General features: G+C 41.5%; 1 protein-coding gene across 4 annotated transcripts in view; it reads left to right on the top strand.

The window, feature by feature from the left end:
• The window catches only part of tcf7l1b (transcription factor 7 like 1b), a 38861-nt gene extending 27372 nt beyond the window's left edge, over window positions 1–11489 (top strand). For 2 of the 4 annotated variants that reach the window (XM_086111415.1, XM_086111413.1), the window contains 8 exons: window positions 4757–4892; window positions 5539–5641; window positions 7348–7431; window positions 9367–9510; window positions 9606–9768; window positions 9869–9976; window positions 10060–10111; window positions 10567–11489. In XM_086111415.1, coding sequence (XP_085967541.1) covers window positions 4757–4892; window positions 5539–5641; window positions 7348–7431; window positions 9367–9510; window positions 9606–9768; window positions 9869–9976; window positions 10060–10111; window positions 10567–11042 — 1266 coding nt within the window. In that variant the 3' untranslated portion in view covers window positions 11043–11489. The remainder of the gene's footprint in view (window positions 1–4756; window positions 4893–5538; window positions 5642–7347; window positions 7432–9366; window positions 9511–9605; window positions 9769–9868; window positions 9977–10059; window positions 10112–10566) is intronic. The other 2 variants (XM_086111414.1, XM_086111416.1) reach the window with 2 other exon arrangements.
• The last annotated feature ends 5027 nt before the right edge of the window (window positions 11490–16516 follow it).

Here is a 16516-nt window from a genome sequence, read left to right as displayed (position 1 = left end):
GAGTGTATAATTGTGTTTACTTAATCAACATTGGATTACATTAGAAATTGAAGAGTTCTAGCGTCCGGACATGATGTTGAAAAAAAAATGAATGAAAAGATGCGCTCTACTGTGCGGTAATTCTGAGAACATTTATTGTACAAATCTCAAAAGCCAAAGTCAAAACGCAGGGCTGTATTGTGAAAACATCAACGTCATGCTTTGTTAGCATGTGTGTCACATCATGGATGCTTTGCATTCACATTAGCAGTCACATTATTTTGTAAATAAACCTTTTTGTACTTGATCTTATTCTTGTCTGCGTTTACGGGATCCACTCCTGTTACGGACTGCTCCAGAACCATAACACCAATAGGGCGGCCATATTGCGCTAAATATGAGGCGTAAACTGGATACTTATGAATATGCCACTGGTGCCACTTCCTTCTTTGTTCCCTTGCTTCCTTGATCCCTTGATTCCTTTTTTCTTGCTTTCTTATTTCCTTGTTTCCTAGTTTCCTTGCTTTCTTCCTTCCTTGGTTCCTCGTTTCCTTGATTGCTTCCTTGTATCCTTGTTTCCTTTTTTTCCCACAAATTTTGTTCAATGTTAAAAAAAAAGCCAAATATTGCCCTTTCCCCCCCTGCTATTATTTACACAACTGTTCAGCTGACTCTTAAGACTACATTTTTTCAAAATTCCAAAATAGAGAAATTCATATTTGGGATATTTTTCCTCTACTTCCTACATTTTTTGACCGATTCAAACGACTCCATTCCATTCCAATTTTCATTCAGCCTTTCACCTCTCAACTCAACTCAACTGTATTGATAGAGCACTTTCAAACAGCCATCGCTGCATACAAAGTGCTGTACATGGAGCAATTTAACATATACAATAAACAGTAAAACAAATCGGTAATAAAGACGGTAGAAAGCACCAAACAGTAAAACCAAGAACAAATCTAAGTCATGCTGAGTCGAATGCCAAAGAATACAAGTGAGTTTTGAGGAGGGTTTTGAAGATGGGCAGCGAGGAGGCTTGCTGAATGTTCAGTGGGAGGTCATTCCAGAGAGAGGTACCAGCAACAGAAAAGGCTCGATCCCATCTGAGCCTCAGTTTAGTTCTTGGTACTTCTAATAATGTCATGCAATTTCTCCAGAAACTGCATCCTGTAGTTTAATCTTTATACTGACCAATTTATTTGACTTTTTCATAGTTTGTCTTGTCTTCTTATTAAAGGTTAAATATGACATGTTAAAATAAAACTAACTACATTCAGCACTTTTCTTCAGGTTTTAGTTTAAAAAAAGTCAATAATTATTGATAGACCAATATGAAATACTTTTCCGCCATATCGCCCAGTCCTACCGTGTGTATTAGCCAAACAAATTCAGAGGATTTCTGTTTGTGTCCCGCAGATGCTTTGCTGATTTTGCGTGCCCTCTTAAGTTAATGACCATTGCGGATTTTCACACCATGAGTTGGCGACTGCGGTAATATGATGCCACCCTGTTCTTTATTATTTTAACCCTGGAATATTGCTGCCATTGACCTTTTCAGAGGCAATGGCCAGACATAAAACACACGTTGTCTTTGACGAATGGCAGTATTTGGAGTGGTTGATTTTAAAGACATAGGACACGGTCAGTCTCGCTCTCCGGTCCGCTTCCTGTTGGCGTTGACAAACAAGGCTTGGATTGCTCAGCATGCCAGGCATTCTTTTCACCCTGTCTTTCCTGGAGTTTTGAAAGGCCTCTGAGCCTCCCACCCAGAATCGCCAAGCATAAAGACACACAAAGCTGCGGGGTTATTCAGTTTGTTCAAAGCTCTCTTCCCCATCGGCTGTTTGCCTAGTAATTCAATTCAGATGTGCAGGATCCAAAAACATGTTTGCTTGAATGAAATCCACCCCTCCGCCCACATTGAGTAAGGACTGTGCTTTTCTTAGCGCCATTCCAAATTGGACTGCCAAGCGAGGTATACTACCACCTTGGCCTTTCGAGTTAGCTTCAGAGGCTCTAAGGTTGAGACAGAGATATTTTCTCTGCACTGGCTCTTTTTCAGTTTGCCTTTTTATCCTGTTAAAACTTCCTGTTACTGGTCCTATCGCTGCAGGACCAGTTCCTGCTATTTTTAAGTCACTGGCTAAGAGGTATGCGCGACTGCGAACTTGTTTGCAGAAAGCACTTTTCTGTAAAGAGCAAGGTTTTTCTCTGCCATTGTCGATACCATCTGGTTCCAGGTTGCTTGTTATGTGTTCTACCACGTTGATGTTGTTTATATTTAAAACACAGCTCACGTTACACGTGGTTTCTTTAGTACACTTTGCTTGTGGGTCATGAATAGAGCTATATGAAGTTGTCATAGGGCAGAGTAATATTACCTACACAAAGAAAGAAAGTCATTTAAGCCATTGACGGATGACTTTTTAAGTTTGAGCCATGATTAAGTCATTCACCTAGCTTTTTTTGATCCCGTATCATTTGAAGTATTTATCAACATAATTGGGATTAATTAGATTAGATGAAAGAAAAAAACGATTGAATTTTATTGACAAGCTAAGCGGGATGAGTTGAACTTCTCTGTCCTCAACCCGGAGAAAACAGGTCATAATAGCTTGGTCATTTTGTCAGGCTGAACTCAGAGGCAGTTTGGAGTTGAAATGTGGGCTTTCAAACTCGGATATGTTTAGAGCACAGTATTGGCATATTCAAGCCAATTAATTATTAATAGGCATCATTTCAAATTCTCACTGAACTGCTTCCCAAAATGTGTTGGCACCTTGGTCTCGAGGTCTCAAACAGCCTTCACAATATAGGGAAAATTCCAGTATATCGTACACAAGTAGAACAACAAAGCAGAACTCAAATATACATGACATGTGGGACCCGGGATTCCAATTGAACGTGCCACAATAATTCTGGCTTGAAGATTCAAAGCTTCCTCTCAAAAATGTTTTGAGTGAGTATACCTTGCCCCTAAATGTTGTGGGTTTGGGGAAACTCAAAAATCCTTGAGCAAAGTGATCTTAATATAGCCGTGTTTAACACCAGTAAATATTTTCCTCTCTCCATCTGGCATCACCAGAATCAAAGTATGCTTTAGAAACTGCAGAAACCAGTTTGTATAAGATTAAAAAGGAGGAAACGGCCGGGCCCTCCTTAAAAATGGCAGAAAAAAAAATAGCACGGCAGAGATTTGGAACAATTCTAAGCAGCGTGAAGCAAGAGCGTGTACAAACGGTTCAATGCAAACCTTGTTCCATTCCAGACCACGATGGAGAGACGAGAGGTTGGGAAGGGGGTGGGGAAGAATATTGAAGAAAGGTTAGTCTGGATGAACAAGACTCTTTTCTCTCCCCCCCACCCCCCCCCCCCCCCACCCCCTTCCCACCCCTTGACCCTCCCATGTGACAAGTTGAGCCAACAAGTGCTCTATTCAGCAGACAGCCAGAGGGAAATGACTGCTCGGCTGAGCATTGCTTAATGAAAGTAGACGCTGGTTGTTATGAGCTTCATCATCATTGGAGTGGTAACGCTGGTCAGATCTTGTCAAAAATTCCCATTTTTTTCAACGTGATGCAATATTTGTTTTTAAAAAGAACCATGCAAGTGCTCCAGGAAAGGCAGACTTTATCTCGGGACTTACAGTTCTCCACGAGGAACTTGGAGTGCTTTTGTGAGACTGGGGTCATACGTAGCACAGTGTGGCAGTGTAATCCACCCATTCGTGTCTATTTCCCACATACTGTGTCCACCAACGTACTGCTGTCAGACTGAGTGGGAGATTATGTTTCCAGTTGTTGACCAGCATTACGTTTACCTTTGCCTGATTGTTTGTGAGTTACTTGTCTGACATTTGGACATGGTGGTACTGTTGTTTTTTTCTGGTTGAACTGCACAAACAGTTCTTTCCTCTGCTAAATGACTGTAATGGTCTTGGCATGTGTCTGCAAGGCTTTTTAAGTGTTCTTTGGTTCGGATCCAGATTGCATCAGAGGAACAGTCGGACACATGCTGAGCATGAAGTCCTTTTACAAATGAAGACCTATTCCTTTGACTAAATGCTGAAACTGTTTTGTGGATATGTATACCATGTTGAAATGCAGTGCCGTGAAATAGTATTTGCCCACTTCCTGATTTCTGTGTTCTTTGCATATTTATCACACAAAGGTTTCAGTTCATCAAACCAATTTTAATATCACACAAAGACTACCCAAGGAATACAAAATGCAGTTTCAAAATCCCAACTTAATTTATTAAGGCGAATGTGAAAAATCCACCTCTGAATGGCTTTAAAAAAAAGGTTTTGGAGCGGATAAGACAAAGATTTGAATCCAATTGAGGTGTGACCTTAAACGAGCAGTTCATGTTAGAAAACTCTCCAATATGGCAGAGTTGAAGCAATTCTGAGAAGAAGAGTGGGCCAAAATTCCTCCACAGAGATGTGAAAGACTCACCAATTATCGTAAATGCTTTATTTTAGTTCTTACTCTCATTACGCACAACCCATTATTAGGTTCAGAGGGCAATTACTTTTTCACATAGGGGCAGGTAGGCTTGGATTTTTTTTTTTATGTCTAAATAAATTAAATCAGCATTTAGTATTTTGTATTTCCTTCGGGTGTCTGTGTGATATTAAAATTGGTTTGATGAACTGAAATCTTTGAACACAGAAATCAGGAAGGAGGCAAATACTTTTTCACGGCACTCTATTACCCAAGCCAACGATCACCTCCTAAATTTGGTCTTTTCTTCTTTGTTCTTGCTTCAACAGTCAAATAAAGTTCCTGTGGTGCAGCACGCCCACCATGTTCACCCGCTGACACCCCTCATCACATACAGCAATGAACACTTCTCCCCTGGCACGCCACCGTCACATCTCTCTCCGGAAATACTTGACCCAAAGACAGGTAATGCGCCATGGATGAAAATAATTCCGTTCATAGAACAAAGCATGAGTAAATATTTGAAGATACTGCAACATAAGTAACAATAAACTGTAAATAGAATGGTTTGATTTTCAACTTGAATTCGTGTTGGTTACACTAAAACAGGGGTGCTCATGAAGGAGATCGTGCTATGGCATTAACAGAATCATGGCCAGCCCTTCCAGTTTTAAAGTTTAAAGTTTGGCGACCCAGCACGAAAATAAAACTCTCAATTTAAGTCACACTTTTGAAAAAGTACTCAGAACAATGAAAGAAAACGCAGCAGGTTGTCTAAATCGACACAGACCTTCCTACTCTCCTTATGCCGACCTTATGAACTAGATGTTTTCACACTGCAAAACTGTTGCTTTTAAGAGTGTTACGGTGACTAGAAAAAGAAGAAAAAAAGCATGACTGGCCTGGTTTAGTCCCAGACACATTTTCTCTATTTAAAAATGGTTATTGTTGGAATCCGTTGTCAATACTATACCAATGAGAAGTGAATGATAGGTCTCGACATTTTTTCCCCATTGAATTCCGTTTGAGAATCATGTCTCACTTGAAGTACCTGAAGTATTCGCTGCATTTTAAAAGCCTGTTTTTGTTTTGTTTTTTTTGGCATCTGTAGGTATTCCCCGGACTCCTCACCCATCAGAACTGTCTCCATACTACCCCTTGTCTCCTGGTGCAGTTGGTTCTATTGCACACCCGTTAGGCTGGCTCATGCCACAGTAAGTTTCTTACTACAAAAAAAAACACGGAATGTTTAGTGCAGTGTTTTATCTTGTGTTACAATGGAAAAACAATCACGCTTTAGACTCCAAATCAATCGCCTATTTTCACAACCATTCGGCGCACCGTATTAAAAGGCGTAGTGTCAGTTAGTGCTATTTCTGCATTTAACACATACACAGGACACATTGTATTATTGGATGCAGGCATAGTAAACGTACGCTCGCTTAAACAATATGGTAGCATGCATGCACGTTAGCGTATGTTTTTAAGAAGGCAGCAGGAGCAAAACTGCATCTGGTTGTACTTTATTGAAGTATTTAACAATGGACTCACATTATTTTTTGATCAATCCTCATTATGGAATCCATCAAAGTCCGAACCTGCATCCAAAACCAACAGCCGGGCAAGTTCATAATCAAACACGCCAGTTTCGCTCGCGTCATTGTCAGAGTCAGTCTCGTGACTGTACAGCTCCTCAGAAATGATGCCGGCTTTTGCGTGAGCTCAAACAACACTGCAAGCAGACAGGTAAAGCCAAGCATCCACAATCCATTCACAAATTGTGGCGTAACTCGCCTGATGCTGCGTCTTAGTAAGGCTGCTCGGAACTTCACTTTGGCCGTTTTTGTCCATTACCATGGCAACCAAACACAACCGTAAAAGCCTCTGTGCGTGTTGCGACCGTGCTGGTCCCCTTCTTCTCTACAGTGTGGTTCAGTGGGATTGTCAAAAGTGAGCGGCATCTCATCCATGTTGGCGATGTGGTTGGGCAGGATGTGTTTATCGGCAATCTTTTTTTTTGTATTTCAAAATGCAAAGTACGCTTGTCCCTCATCACTTGCTGTAGCCCAAGCGGATAAGCTAGGAATGTGGGGATTTGGTTGAGAGAACAGTCGGTAAATGAAGCCAAGTGAGGCAGAATAAAGGAGTAAAAGCGTCTTTATAACGCAGAACATTACACTTTTTATGTCAGTAGGATTGGAAGTTGGCCAGCTCTTCCTTGTAACTCGCCCGATGTTGCTGCGCGCCCGTCATCCTTGCCCGGATGGATAGATGGCGCTGTTTCATCAAACTAAAGCACCAAGCCCTATGGATTGGTCAATCTTGAATTCTCTCGCGAATCCTCGATTCCCATGGTCCTCTGCATAAATGGTAGCTTTCAGTTTAAATTGTGCTTCGTAAGCATGTCCCTTTGTCGGGGCCATTTTCGGGATGTTGGTTTGCACAATGCACACACTGGCACCTAAGGGGGGGGGGCATGGCCTTAGCGTGCTCTATCACGCCCACCCTTCCCACTGTAACGTCCACCTTTCCTCTATATAAGCAACCTGTGGGCACCACATCAGTCTGTCAAACGGACTCGTCCTCGAAGGCACACAACAGCATTGACAGATTTTGGAAATCGGTGCATACACAAGGCACCCCGCATCATTAGGCGCTCCGTCCATTTTAGAGGAAATTTAAGACTTTTATGTGCGTATTATGGTCTTGAAAATACGGTAATACTAATTGTAAGTTATCAGTTACTCACAGGAAAATAGGAACATTTCTGAATGATTCCAGGAGTCATGGAACCATTTGCCACGGTGCTTTTCCACAAGCGGAGGATTAGAGTTGATGAGTGGAGGATTAGTTCTGTTGGGCTTGCTGTCAGCTGTGTGTGATCCACCTCACATTTCCATCACATTCTTTTATCTCCCAGGCAGGGCCAGCACATGTACTCCATCCCTCCCGGGGGATTCCGTCACCCCTATCCAGCCCTGGCTATGAATGCATCCATGTCCAGGTGAGTGGATCGAATTCAGCAACACTCCCACCTTCCCAAAGAGATCAATATTATACAGTGGAACCTTGGTTTTAGAATGAGCCCAGTTGATGAAAAATCCGTGTATCAACTAGGTTTTTGAAAAACAATTACCATGGGTCACACGCTATTACGCTCCGTGGGTTCTGGGCAGCGAAGTAAGAAGCCCTCCATGAGCACTCCCTCCATGGTAGGAGGAGCCACAACACAAAGAGAGATGTAGGCTTGTGGATGTCCTCAATCATCCAGGTCATTCATTCCCAGGGCATTGAATCAATGGTAACTGGACTGCTCAAGTTGGTGATAGTGTTAGTCTGACTTTGCGGGCATTCATCAATTTCTATACTGTTTATTCTGTTCACGGTTGAGGGAAACTGGAGACTATCCCAGCTAACTTTGGCCGAAAGGCAAACTGGACCCTGTAATGGTCACCAGTTAGTCGCAGGGCATATATAAAGACAGAGAAACATTCACACTGTCAATGAGCGGGAACGGAACCCACACTGCCTGCACCAAAGTCAGGCAAATGTACCAGTTCACCATCAAGGACCTTTTGTGGGCTAATGTTTTCCTGTAAGTCGCCTTTCTTTTCTTGCATTTTAACTTGCCATCTTCCACTGTGTGACTTCACAGCCTTGTTGGTAAATAAAACTTTCTGGGTCTTGCCAGTATTAATTGCATTTCCTTTCATTTAAGTAAGAAAGGTTACATGGGTTCACAAATGTTTCAGTTCACGGACGGCGTCACAGAACGGATTAAACTCATGAACTGAGGTTCCACTGTATCTGCCACTTCCGTTACATCCATGGCATCTTTGTGTGCAAAGTATTTGCAAAACGTTTAGAATAAATGGCTGGTGCGCCATTTCAATGCTGACGAGGTGATACATTGGAAACGATTAGATAATAAGACTGTACAAAAGATAAAACTTAAGCTATGACAAAACGTCAGATCCCAGACTGCCATTCTTGTTGGGACTGAAAGAGAGGTAAAGCCTTTCAAAGACTGGTTTCGCTTTTTAAATTGATTAAAGAAATATGATCAAGTTCTGAGTCATGCCAAGGTTTTGTGGCTCTATTCATCATGCAGATTTTTTTGGGGGGGGGGGGGACAAAAATCATAGTTTATCTAAAGCAACACATATCTATATATATATATATATATATATATATATAATGTTATTTTCTTGTGGATCCAGGTCAAATTATTTGAAGTATTATACAGCAGATCTTGGCACGGTTCAGTTAAGACTGCATTAGCTATACAAATCTTATTTCATGAACTTCACCAGATCTCTTCCTAACCACCGAATCAACCTCCATATACTTAGGCTGCTGAAGCTGACTCAGCCAGTGAGCATTTTAAAGTAAAGCTGCTGACTCTGCATTTAAGGAGAGAACCAAGGCTGTATTGTTTAGTTTCTATCACGATGCATGCAACTTCACCAAAAGACTTCAAATTGAGGAATTGTCCAGTCTAAATCGAACAGGACCTCGTGATAGCTGGGTTATGGTGCCTAATTTCTCCCACAGAGCTTCATTGTATAAAGCATTGGGAAAAACTGAAAGATTCTTGAAAAGGGTGTTCTGTGTGGAAGGTTGTTAGAACACTCTCCCTGGTCTGGAACATGGCAAGGAAAGTGGTTTCAGGTGTCACGGACATGCTGTCACCATGGTAGCAACACACTTTACTTTCTCGAGCCCTTGCTGAATAAAGGGGTCTTTTGAAAAAGTCTTTATTTGAACAAAAAAAGCAACCATGTAACACATTGTGTATGTGTATGAATGTAATCTAGACAGTCACAGATGCAAGCAACTTTCTCTTTGAGGGGAGAAGATGCATTCTGGCATGTTTAATGAACTAGTTCATGTGGAGCTCAAGGACTTTTTTTAAACTCCACTCCCCTTTTGTCCCTAGCTTGGTGTCCAGTCGTTTCTCCCCTCACATGGTGACTCCTCCACCACACAGCCTGCACCAGACCGGTATTCCCCATCCTGCAATCGTGTCACCAGCCATCAAGCAAGAGCCCAACAGTGACAATACGACCCCATCAATGCATGCGTAAGATTAACTAGTTTTCTGATTAGAAATCCAACCAAGTATTTTTGCTCTAAAGATCACTTTATCAACATCATCTCTCCAATGTCTCGGATCAGCAGGAAATCTCCCATTCCTCCCAAGAAAGAAGAGGACAAGAAACCTCATATCAAAAAGCCTCTGAATGCTTTCATGTTGTATATGAAGGAGATGAGAGCCAAAGTAGTGGCAGAGTGCACTCTGAAGGAAAGTGCTGCTATCAACCAGATCCTTGGAAGACGGGTAAGTGGCCCAGACCGCTGTCGAGTGTGTTTTATCTTTTGTCCATTGGGATGTTCACGAAACCTTTGATATATGTGTATGCTTGTTGTTTTTCCCACAGTGGCATTCCCTGTCAAGAGAGGAACAAGCCAAATACTATGAGCTGGCAAGAAAAGAGAGGCAACTCCACTCCCAGCTCTACCCTGGATGGTCAGCACGAGATAACTACGTGAGTAGGACAATTTCATGTGGCTTCATTGTGTGTAATCAAAGTGGATCTGTGCACGTTAGCCCCTTTTTTAATGTGTGCAGGGAAAACGGAAAAAGAGGAAGAGGGACAATAAACCGGACTCAAAACCAGAAGGTAACGAGTGGCTCATAGTTCCTTTGCAAAAGAAGCAACAAAGCTCACATGCAATGAATATGTAACGAATGTATGTACTTGTGTTTTTTTTTTTCAATGTCCTTCTCTAACACAACCCGCTTGACTCTATTCTTTAACAAGCAACTTATGAGGTACAGTGCCAATAGTGGCAGGTATGTCTGCTGTTGTGCAATAAATTAAAATGCATAATAACATAAGTTGGGGCCCTCGACATTTGAGTGTTCAGTGCATCACGCTTTTCATTCATGTGTACCAGTTGAGTCCTGAACATTTTTCACTTTGCAACGTGAACATTTCATTGCTACCATCTCCACCGTTTTAGCAATCACTCGTTGACTTCTATCACTGGCGGCATTGAGGGACGTGTACTAGTTTTTGAAGGCAGCATCTGATCCATTATTCAAATGCTTCCAACTCTCCTTTGTGTTTGTCAGACTTCTCAATCAGAAGCAAGAAACAGTGCGTTCAGTACCTGCCCTCAGAGAAGATGTGTGACAGCCCGGCGTCTTCCCACGGAAGCATGTTGGATTCACCAGCCACCCCCTCCGCAGCGCTGGCCTCCCCAGCTGCTCCTGCGGCCACTCACTCCGAGCAGGCCCAGCCGCTCTCGCTCACCACCAAACCGGAGGGCCGCATGCACCACCACTTCTCTGTACTTGGAAAAGTTTCGGGAGGCACATCTTCCTCATCCTCCTCATCGTCATCTGCCTCACAGCCGACCATTTCTATCCCAATTGGTACTTCAGGTAGCCAGTCGACTACACCCATCCTGACCAGGCCGATCCCGTTCACATCTCTGCACCCTTCCATGCTCTCACCCCCGTCACCTTTCCATCAGGCAGCCCTTCACTCCCACCACGCCCTGTTCCAGTCACAGCCCTTGTCCTTGGTCACCAAGCCAACAGAATGAATCTGCAAAAACTATTTTCCCACCATTTATTAAGCTGTATATTGCTTTTCTTTCAGATAGGTAGTAAAGCAACCTTTTTTTCGAAATAAAGAAAAGGAAGAAATATTATTGGTCAATATTTGACCGTCTCCTTTTCTAGATCTCTCCATGAAACAAAATGTATTTTTTGTAAAGTTCCCTGCAGAACCGTTTTTGTTTTGATGCATTTATCCAACGAACCTCTTGTATAAAAGAACCAGTGTACATACAGTTTCTTTATAAAAACAAAAATCGAACAAAAATACATATCCCTTGTAGCCAAAATCTGATTAATTCTAGTATTGTTTTTTGTTTTTTGTTTTTGTCCTTGAGCTGGCCAATAATTTTTCAGCCCTCTTTTCAATTCGCAAGTGTGTGCCCCTTCTTTGACATGTTAAATAAACATTTGAAATGGTTTCTTACGGAAAATGTTTTCCTGTTTTTCATGTTCAGTTGATTTGATAAAATTCATTTTTAGAATTTAATGTAGTTAGGATTAATATTCTCGTGACCACAACAAAGGTTTTATTGAGGAGATTTAGTGTATGATGAAATTCACACTAACACTGAATAAGGGTCTCCAACATTATTGTCTCTTTGTCTCCCTCCAAACTGGAGATGGCTAAATAAAAATCTTGCTGATGCTGCCACACAGTTTAATGTTTAATAAAGCACAATTAGGCAAACCGCATTGGATAATGAGAACCCGAACCAGGCTGACAAAAAAATTTAAGCCTGAAGTAAACACAAATAAAATAATAATGAACATCTGCTCCTTCTCAACATATAGTGTCCCATATCAATGACAAAAAAGGAGGTCAGCACTGTCCCAGCACAGTGAAAAGTGCTCGGGATCCCTGTTCCACTTGCACTTTTACTGCATCTTTACTCACCATTTGGCGAGCAGCTTAGGCTTTAATTAATTCAGAGGTAATGGGCTGTGGCCCTTGGGACCTCATTAGGCATTTCAATTAGTGAAAAACACACTAGCTCGGTTACAGTTTTTGGTGCCTTTGGAGGGGAAGAGTTATGCCAGAGATGGGCCAATTATGTTGGAGGAGGGGGACTGACATGGACAAACACTGATGTCCCCCTACATCTTTACTTGGATAAGTCTGTAAGATCTAGTGGGCTACATTAAGGCTAGATAACCGGCCTGATAAATATGTTGCCAATGAAAGCACATGCAGGGAAAAATGTTGATGATACAATGAATAATATAGATTATATGTAACCAACTGGTCACAGCTATGCAATCTAATGTCATCCAACAAGGGCATTGTCGAAAAAAATACATGGTTACAAATATATTAATGCACAGTCAGGGAAATATTGAGCGAACAACACGTTGTCGAATTGCACTAAGGAAAGGTGTGTGAAATGTGTTGGTTTCCAACAAGAGTCACGTATACCCTAGAAAAACCTCTAAGTCAGATGACGTAGTTATAGTGCCGTTCCACACTCATGCAAAATAAATCTACATTAATAAACATGTTGCTAAATGAATAGTTCTCTAACAATCCCAATTGTTAATATAAAAGTAGAATTGATAATACATTAAATTGATTGTATTGGCTCGAATTTGTTTCGATGCTCGAATTAGATCCTTATGTGGGTTACAACTGAGTCTGTAAAACAAATCACAACCAAAACTACCAATTCTCTCCATTTACTTTTCGAAAAATACCAAGCTGTAATACATATTCTGAACATGTTTTTTTAAAATATCTTTCATTCAAGGCCAAAACGTGATTCCATGGCAGCTGACCCTATGCTTGTCACTTAAACCTCACAATCCATCACTTAAATCATAGGTAACGAGTCGTCAAAGCAGCCAGCAACTCATGGATCCTGGAGGCTGAGGGAGTGTAGGAAGACAGACGTACCCTTATTATAAAATTATAAGAAGCAACTCTAAATATGCTAGTTATTTCAGGCTACTCATCTGGAATATAACCTTCAAGTTCAAAACATTCGATGCAAGAGATGTATCAACGCATTTGCCTGGACAAAGATAGAAACCCCCAAATCCCATTGCTACAGGTTTGAAGGTTGCAAAAGAGTACCTGGATGTTCCACAGCACTTGTGGCAAACTATTCTGGACAGAACAGAAACAATCAATAGCTGGTTGGGAGGGACACACAAGGCTACAATGGAGACATCACAATGAAAAACTCATTCTAAATGTTTGGGATGTTGGAGGGTGCATCATGGTTTGGGACTGCTTTTGCTACTTCAGGGCCTGGTTACATTGCAACAATCGACAGAAAAATGAAGAGTGTCAAGATACGGAATCTTTCACGAGAAATGAAGCCCACCTTTCTGCATGTTGAAGCTCAACAGGGGATGGGTAATGCAACAGGACAATGATCCAAATGACTGAAGTAAATCAGCAACTGAATGGTTTCACCATGTGAAAATACACCTTCTAAGGTGGCCCAGACCACAACCCCATTACTCTGGCAGGAACTCAAAATAGTGATTCAAACAAGACATTCCAAGAGTATTGCTACACAACAACAGTTTTGTAAAGTGGAAAGGTCCAAAATTCTTCCTGCCTGTGGTGTTTACATGTTGTAAAAACAGAACAAAACAAAACAAACAAACTACTGTATCGGTACCGGGCCTTGGCCCATTTGGGACCAGGCTGCACAGAGACAGAATGCTGGAGCCTATCCCAGGTGTCTTTGGGCAGTCGGCGGGGGACACCCAACCGGTTGTCAGCCAACTGCTGGGCACACAGAGACAAACCACCATCCGCGCTCACACTCACAACTAGGGACAATTTGTGTTCCATTCACCTGCCAAGCATGTTTTTGGAATGTGGGAGGAAACCGGAGTGCCCTGAGAAAACCACACAGGCACGGGGACAACATGCAAACTTCACACGAGGAGGCCAGAGGCGGAATCAAACAGTGCACTGCTGCACTGTAAAAGCAATTTAAAAGCAATGAAAAAAATGGTTGCCGCTCCGCGAACAACATGTACTTGTCTCAACTGGTCCGTGACAAAAAAGGTTGGGGACCACTGGCTTGGATGTCATCACATTTTATATTCAATTTCGACAGAAAGCCAGGTAATTCTTGCATGTACTGTATATAATGTTGGGGATCATGCATTAGGTTTTCAACCAGCATGTCATCATGAAGTCGCAATGCTCCACAATCCATACAGTATACATGCATATAAGAAAGTGTCCATTCGCTGCACTGCTCAGTGTCTGTCATAAAAGCCCACGGTCACATTTAATAGATGTTAATATTGCTCATTGAATTCTTCAAATCTCTCGCCAAGGTTTTTCCTCACTGACTTTGATCACACACCATTGTACCCAGTGGTACTGAGATGTTTGCATAATCATACTAATGTAGGCTTATATCAACTACAACTACTGACAGAGAACTGGCCGATGCACATGAGACTTCCATCGACCTTATGTTCTTGTAAATAACCGGATGCTATGTTTGTATAACGTGGCTTCCCAAAGTGAAATGAACCATTTTTTTCTGAAACAATCTCTGACCTTAGCAAGACTCAGCTGCTGCCTTTGTGACGTTAGCTACATCTGACTGTGAGCTTAAGAACCTTGCTAATGTATTATTCATACCTATTTGACCTTAAAAATGGAAATGCTAATGTTTGTCAAGAAAGAGAGGTATTATTGGACTTTTCAAATGTCAACTGGAACAATTAAGACATATTCATTACAAGACCCAAGGTCCCAGACACCATGCTGAGATGTAAAACACCTTAAATTAACATTAGAAGAGTAACCTTATCTTATCTCTTCCATACATTTATATCATGCCAATATTAATTAGTAGTAATTGTGTTCAGTGGGACACTTGAATCATTTTCAGATGCCATTTTGTGTCACTTAAATATATCTAAAATGTAATTTTAAAATTAAGACACGAACCGCAATACAATATTGAATAAAATGGGCATGTTATGCAGAGTCCCATGAAAACAAGACGGTGAAACGGATCACACGCTGTGCTTTTTCATTTTCTTCTTATCTCTTGACAATAGTGATCACACGCGCCTTATGGTTCAGAGGTTGTGGGTTAAAATCCAGTCTCTGGCCTTCCTGTGTGCATGCTCTCCTCGTGCTTGTATGGGTTTTCTCCGGGTACTCCGGTTTCCTCTCACATTCCAATATGCATGGTAGGTTAGGTGAAGAAAGAATTTTAAATTGTCCATAGGTGTGAATTGCTTCAGGTTGTTTATCTAGATGTGCCCTGTAATTTGTTGGTGAGTAGTCCAGGGTACGCCCTGCCTCTCATCCAGTCAAGTGGGGATAGGCTGCCGCACACCCGCAACCCTCATGGGGATAAGTGTTAAAGAGACATTCAACTTGTTGGACTGATATTGACTGATTAATATAGCATATAATAAATTTAAAAAGCCACAAAATAAAATATGACATATATTTTACATAGTTTATGGACATATTTGTTGGTAAATCTAGGACCTCAAGAGATAGGGTGTATCTGGGAGATATTAAGCAACTGGAGACGGAACCAAAGATAACACATATGCATTCCCTCACACTTGTGTCCCTTACTCCATAAAACCACACAGTCCTTTCACAGAATTGCCATGCAGGATACATTGTTTGAAAATTTCATTAGGAACATTCACTCAATGGAATGAATGAAAACGGCCTTAAGACTGGTTACTCACCTGATCTTCTCCAGATGCTTAGCATGGGATGACACTATCACTGTGCTTGTAAGTCAGTTTAGGGAGTGATTTTGCATTCTCGCACAAGCATTGCTGATCTCTCAAACTGTAAGGCCATCCGCAAAGAAACGGCTCTGGGCAACCATGAAAATATAAAGACAGAAAATAAAATACTGGCTAATCAAGGATCTCTACAGGATAAAGCTGTATTTGAAATTAACTCCTGTGAAAATCGCAGATGGAAATGCATTGTTTTATGCGATATTACGGAAGAGGATTAGGGCCAATGAAGAAAGAAAAAATAAGGTTGGCAAGATTCTCACTTTCTGATTATTATGAGAATTTAAGTCAGAATTCTGAGATTAAAGTGAGAATCTTGCCAACCTTATTTTTTCTTTCTTCATTGGCCCTAATCCTCTTCCGTACGATATTAATGGTAAAGGTGTGGGAAAATGTTTTTTTTTTTTTTTTTTAAAGACACATGGTGATTACTTTTAAGGTTTATTCACACTCAAACAACACACATTGCTTGAAAACATTCCCCGGCCGTAAAACATAAATAGTTGTCTTTTCCCCACGAGGACTCATGAAAAGCCCTACCAAGTTTTCTCTTGAAAAGTGGTGCTGTCCAAAATTGCTATCGCGTGACAGCAGTGACACCTAGCGGCGAATTCAATACCATCGTTGAGATGACTTCTGCCACTCGGCTCTTGATGTCACTGATGAGCATTTTGCGTGCTTGCGTGCGTGCGTGCGGAACAGAGCCCAG

Source organism: Hippocampus guttulatus, chromosome 5 (assembly GCF_054856545.1).
Source record: "Hippocampus guttulatus isolate MCC_2025c chromosome 5, RoL_Hgut_1.0, whole genome shotgun sequence".
Lineage (NCBI taxonomy): Eukaryota > Metazoa > Chordata > Actinopteri > Syngnathiformes > Syngnathidae > Hippocampus > Hippocampus guttulatus.
Note: the sequence above shows the minus strand (reverse complement) of the source record. Positions and strands in the feature narration are given on the sequence as shown.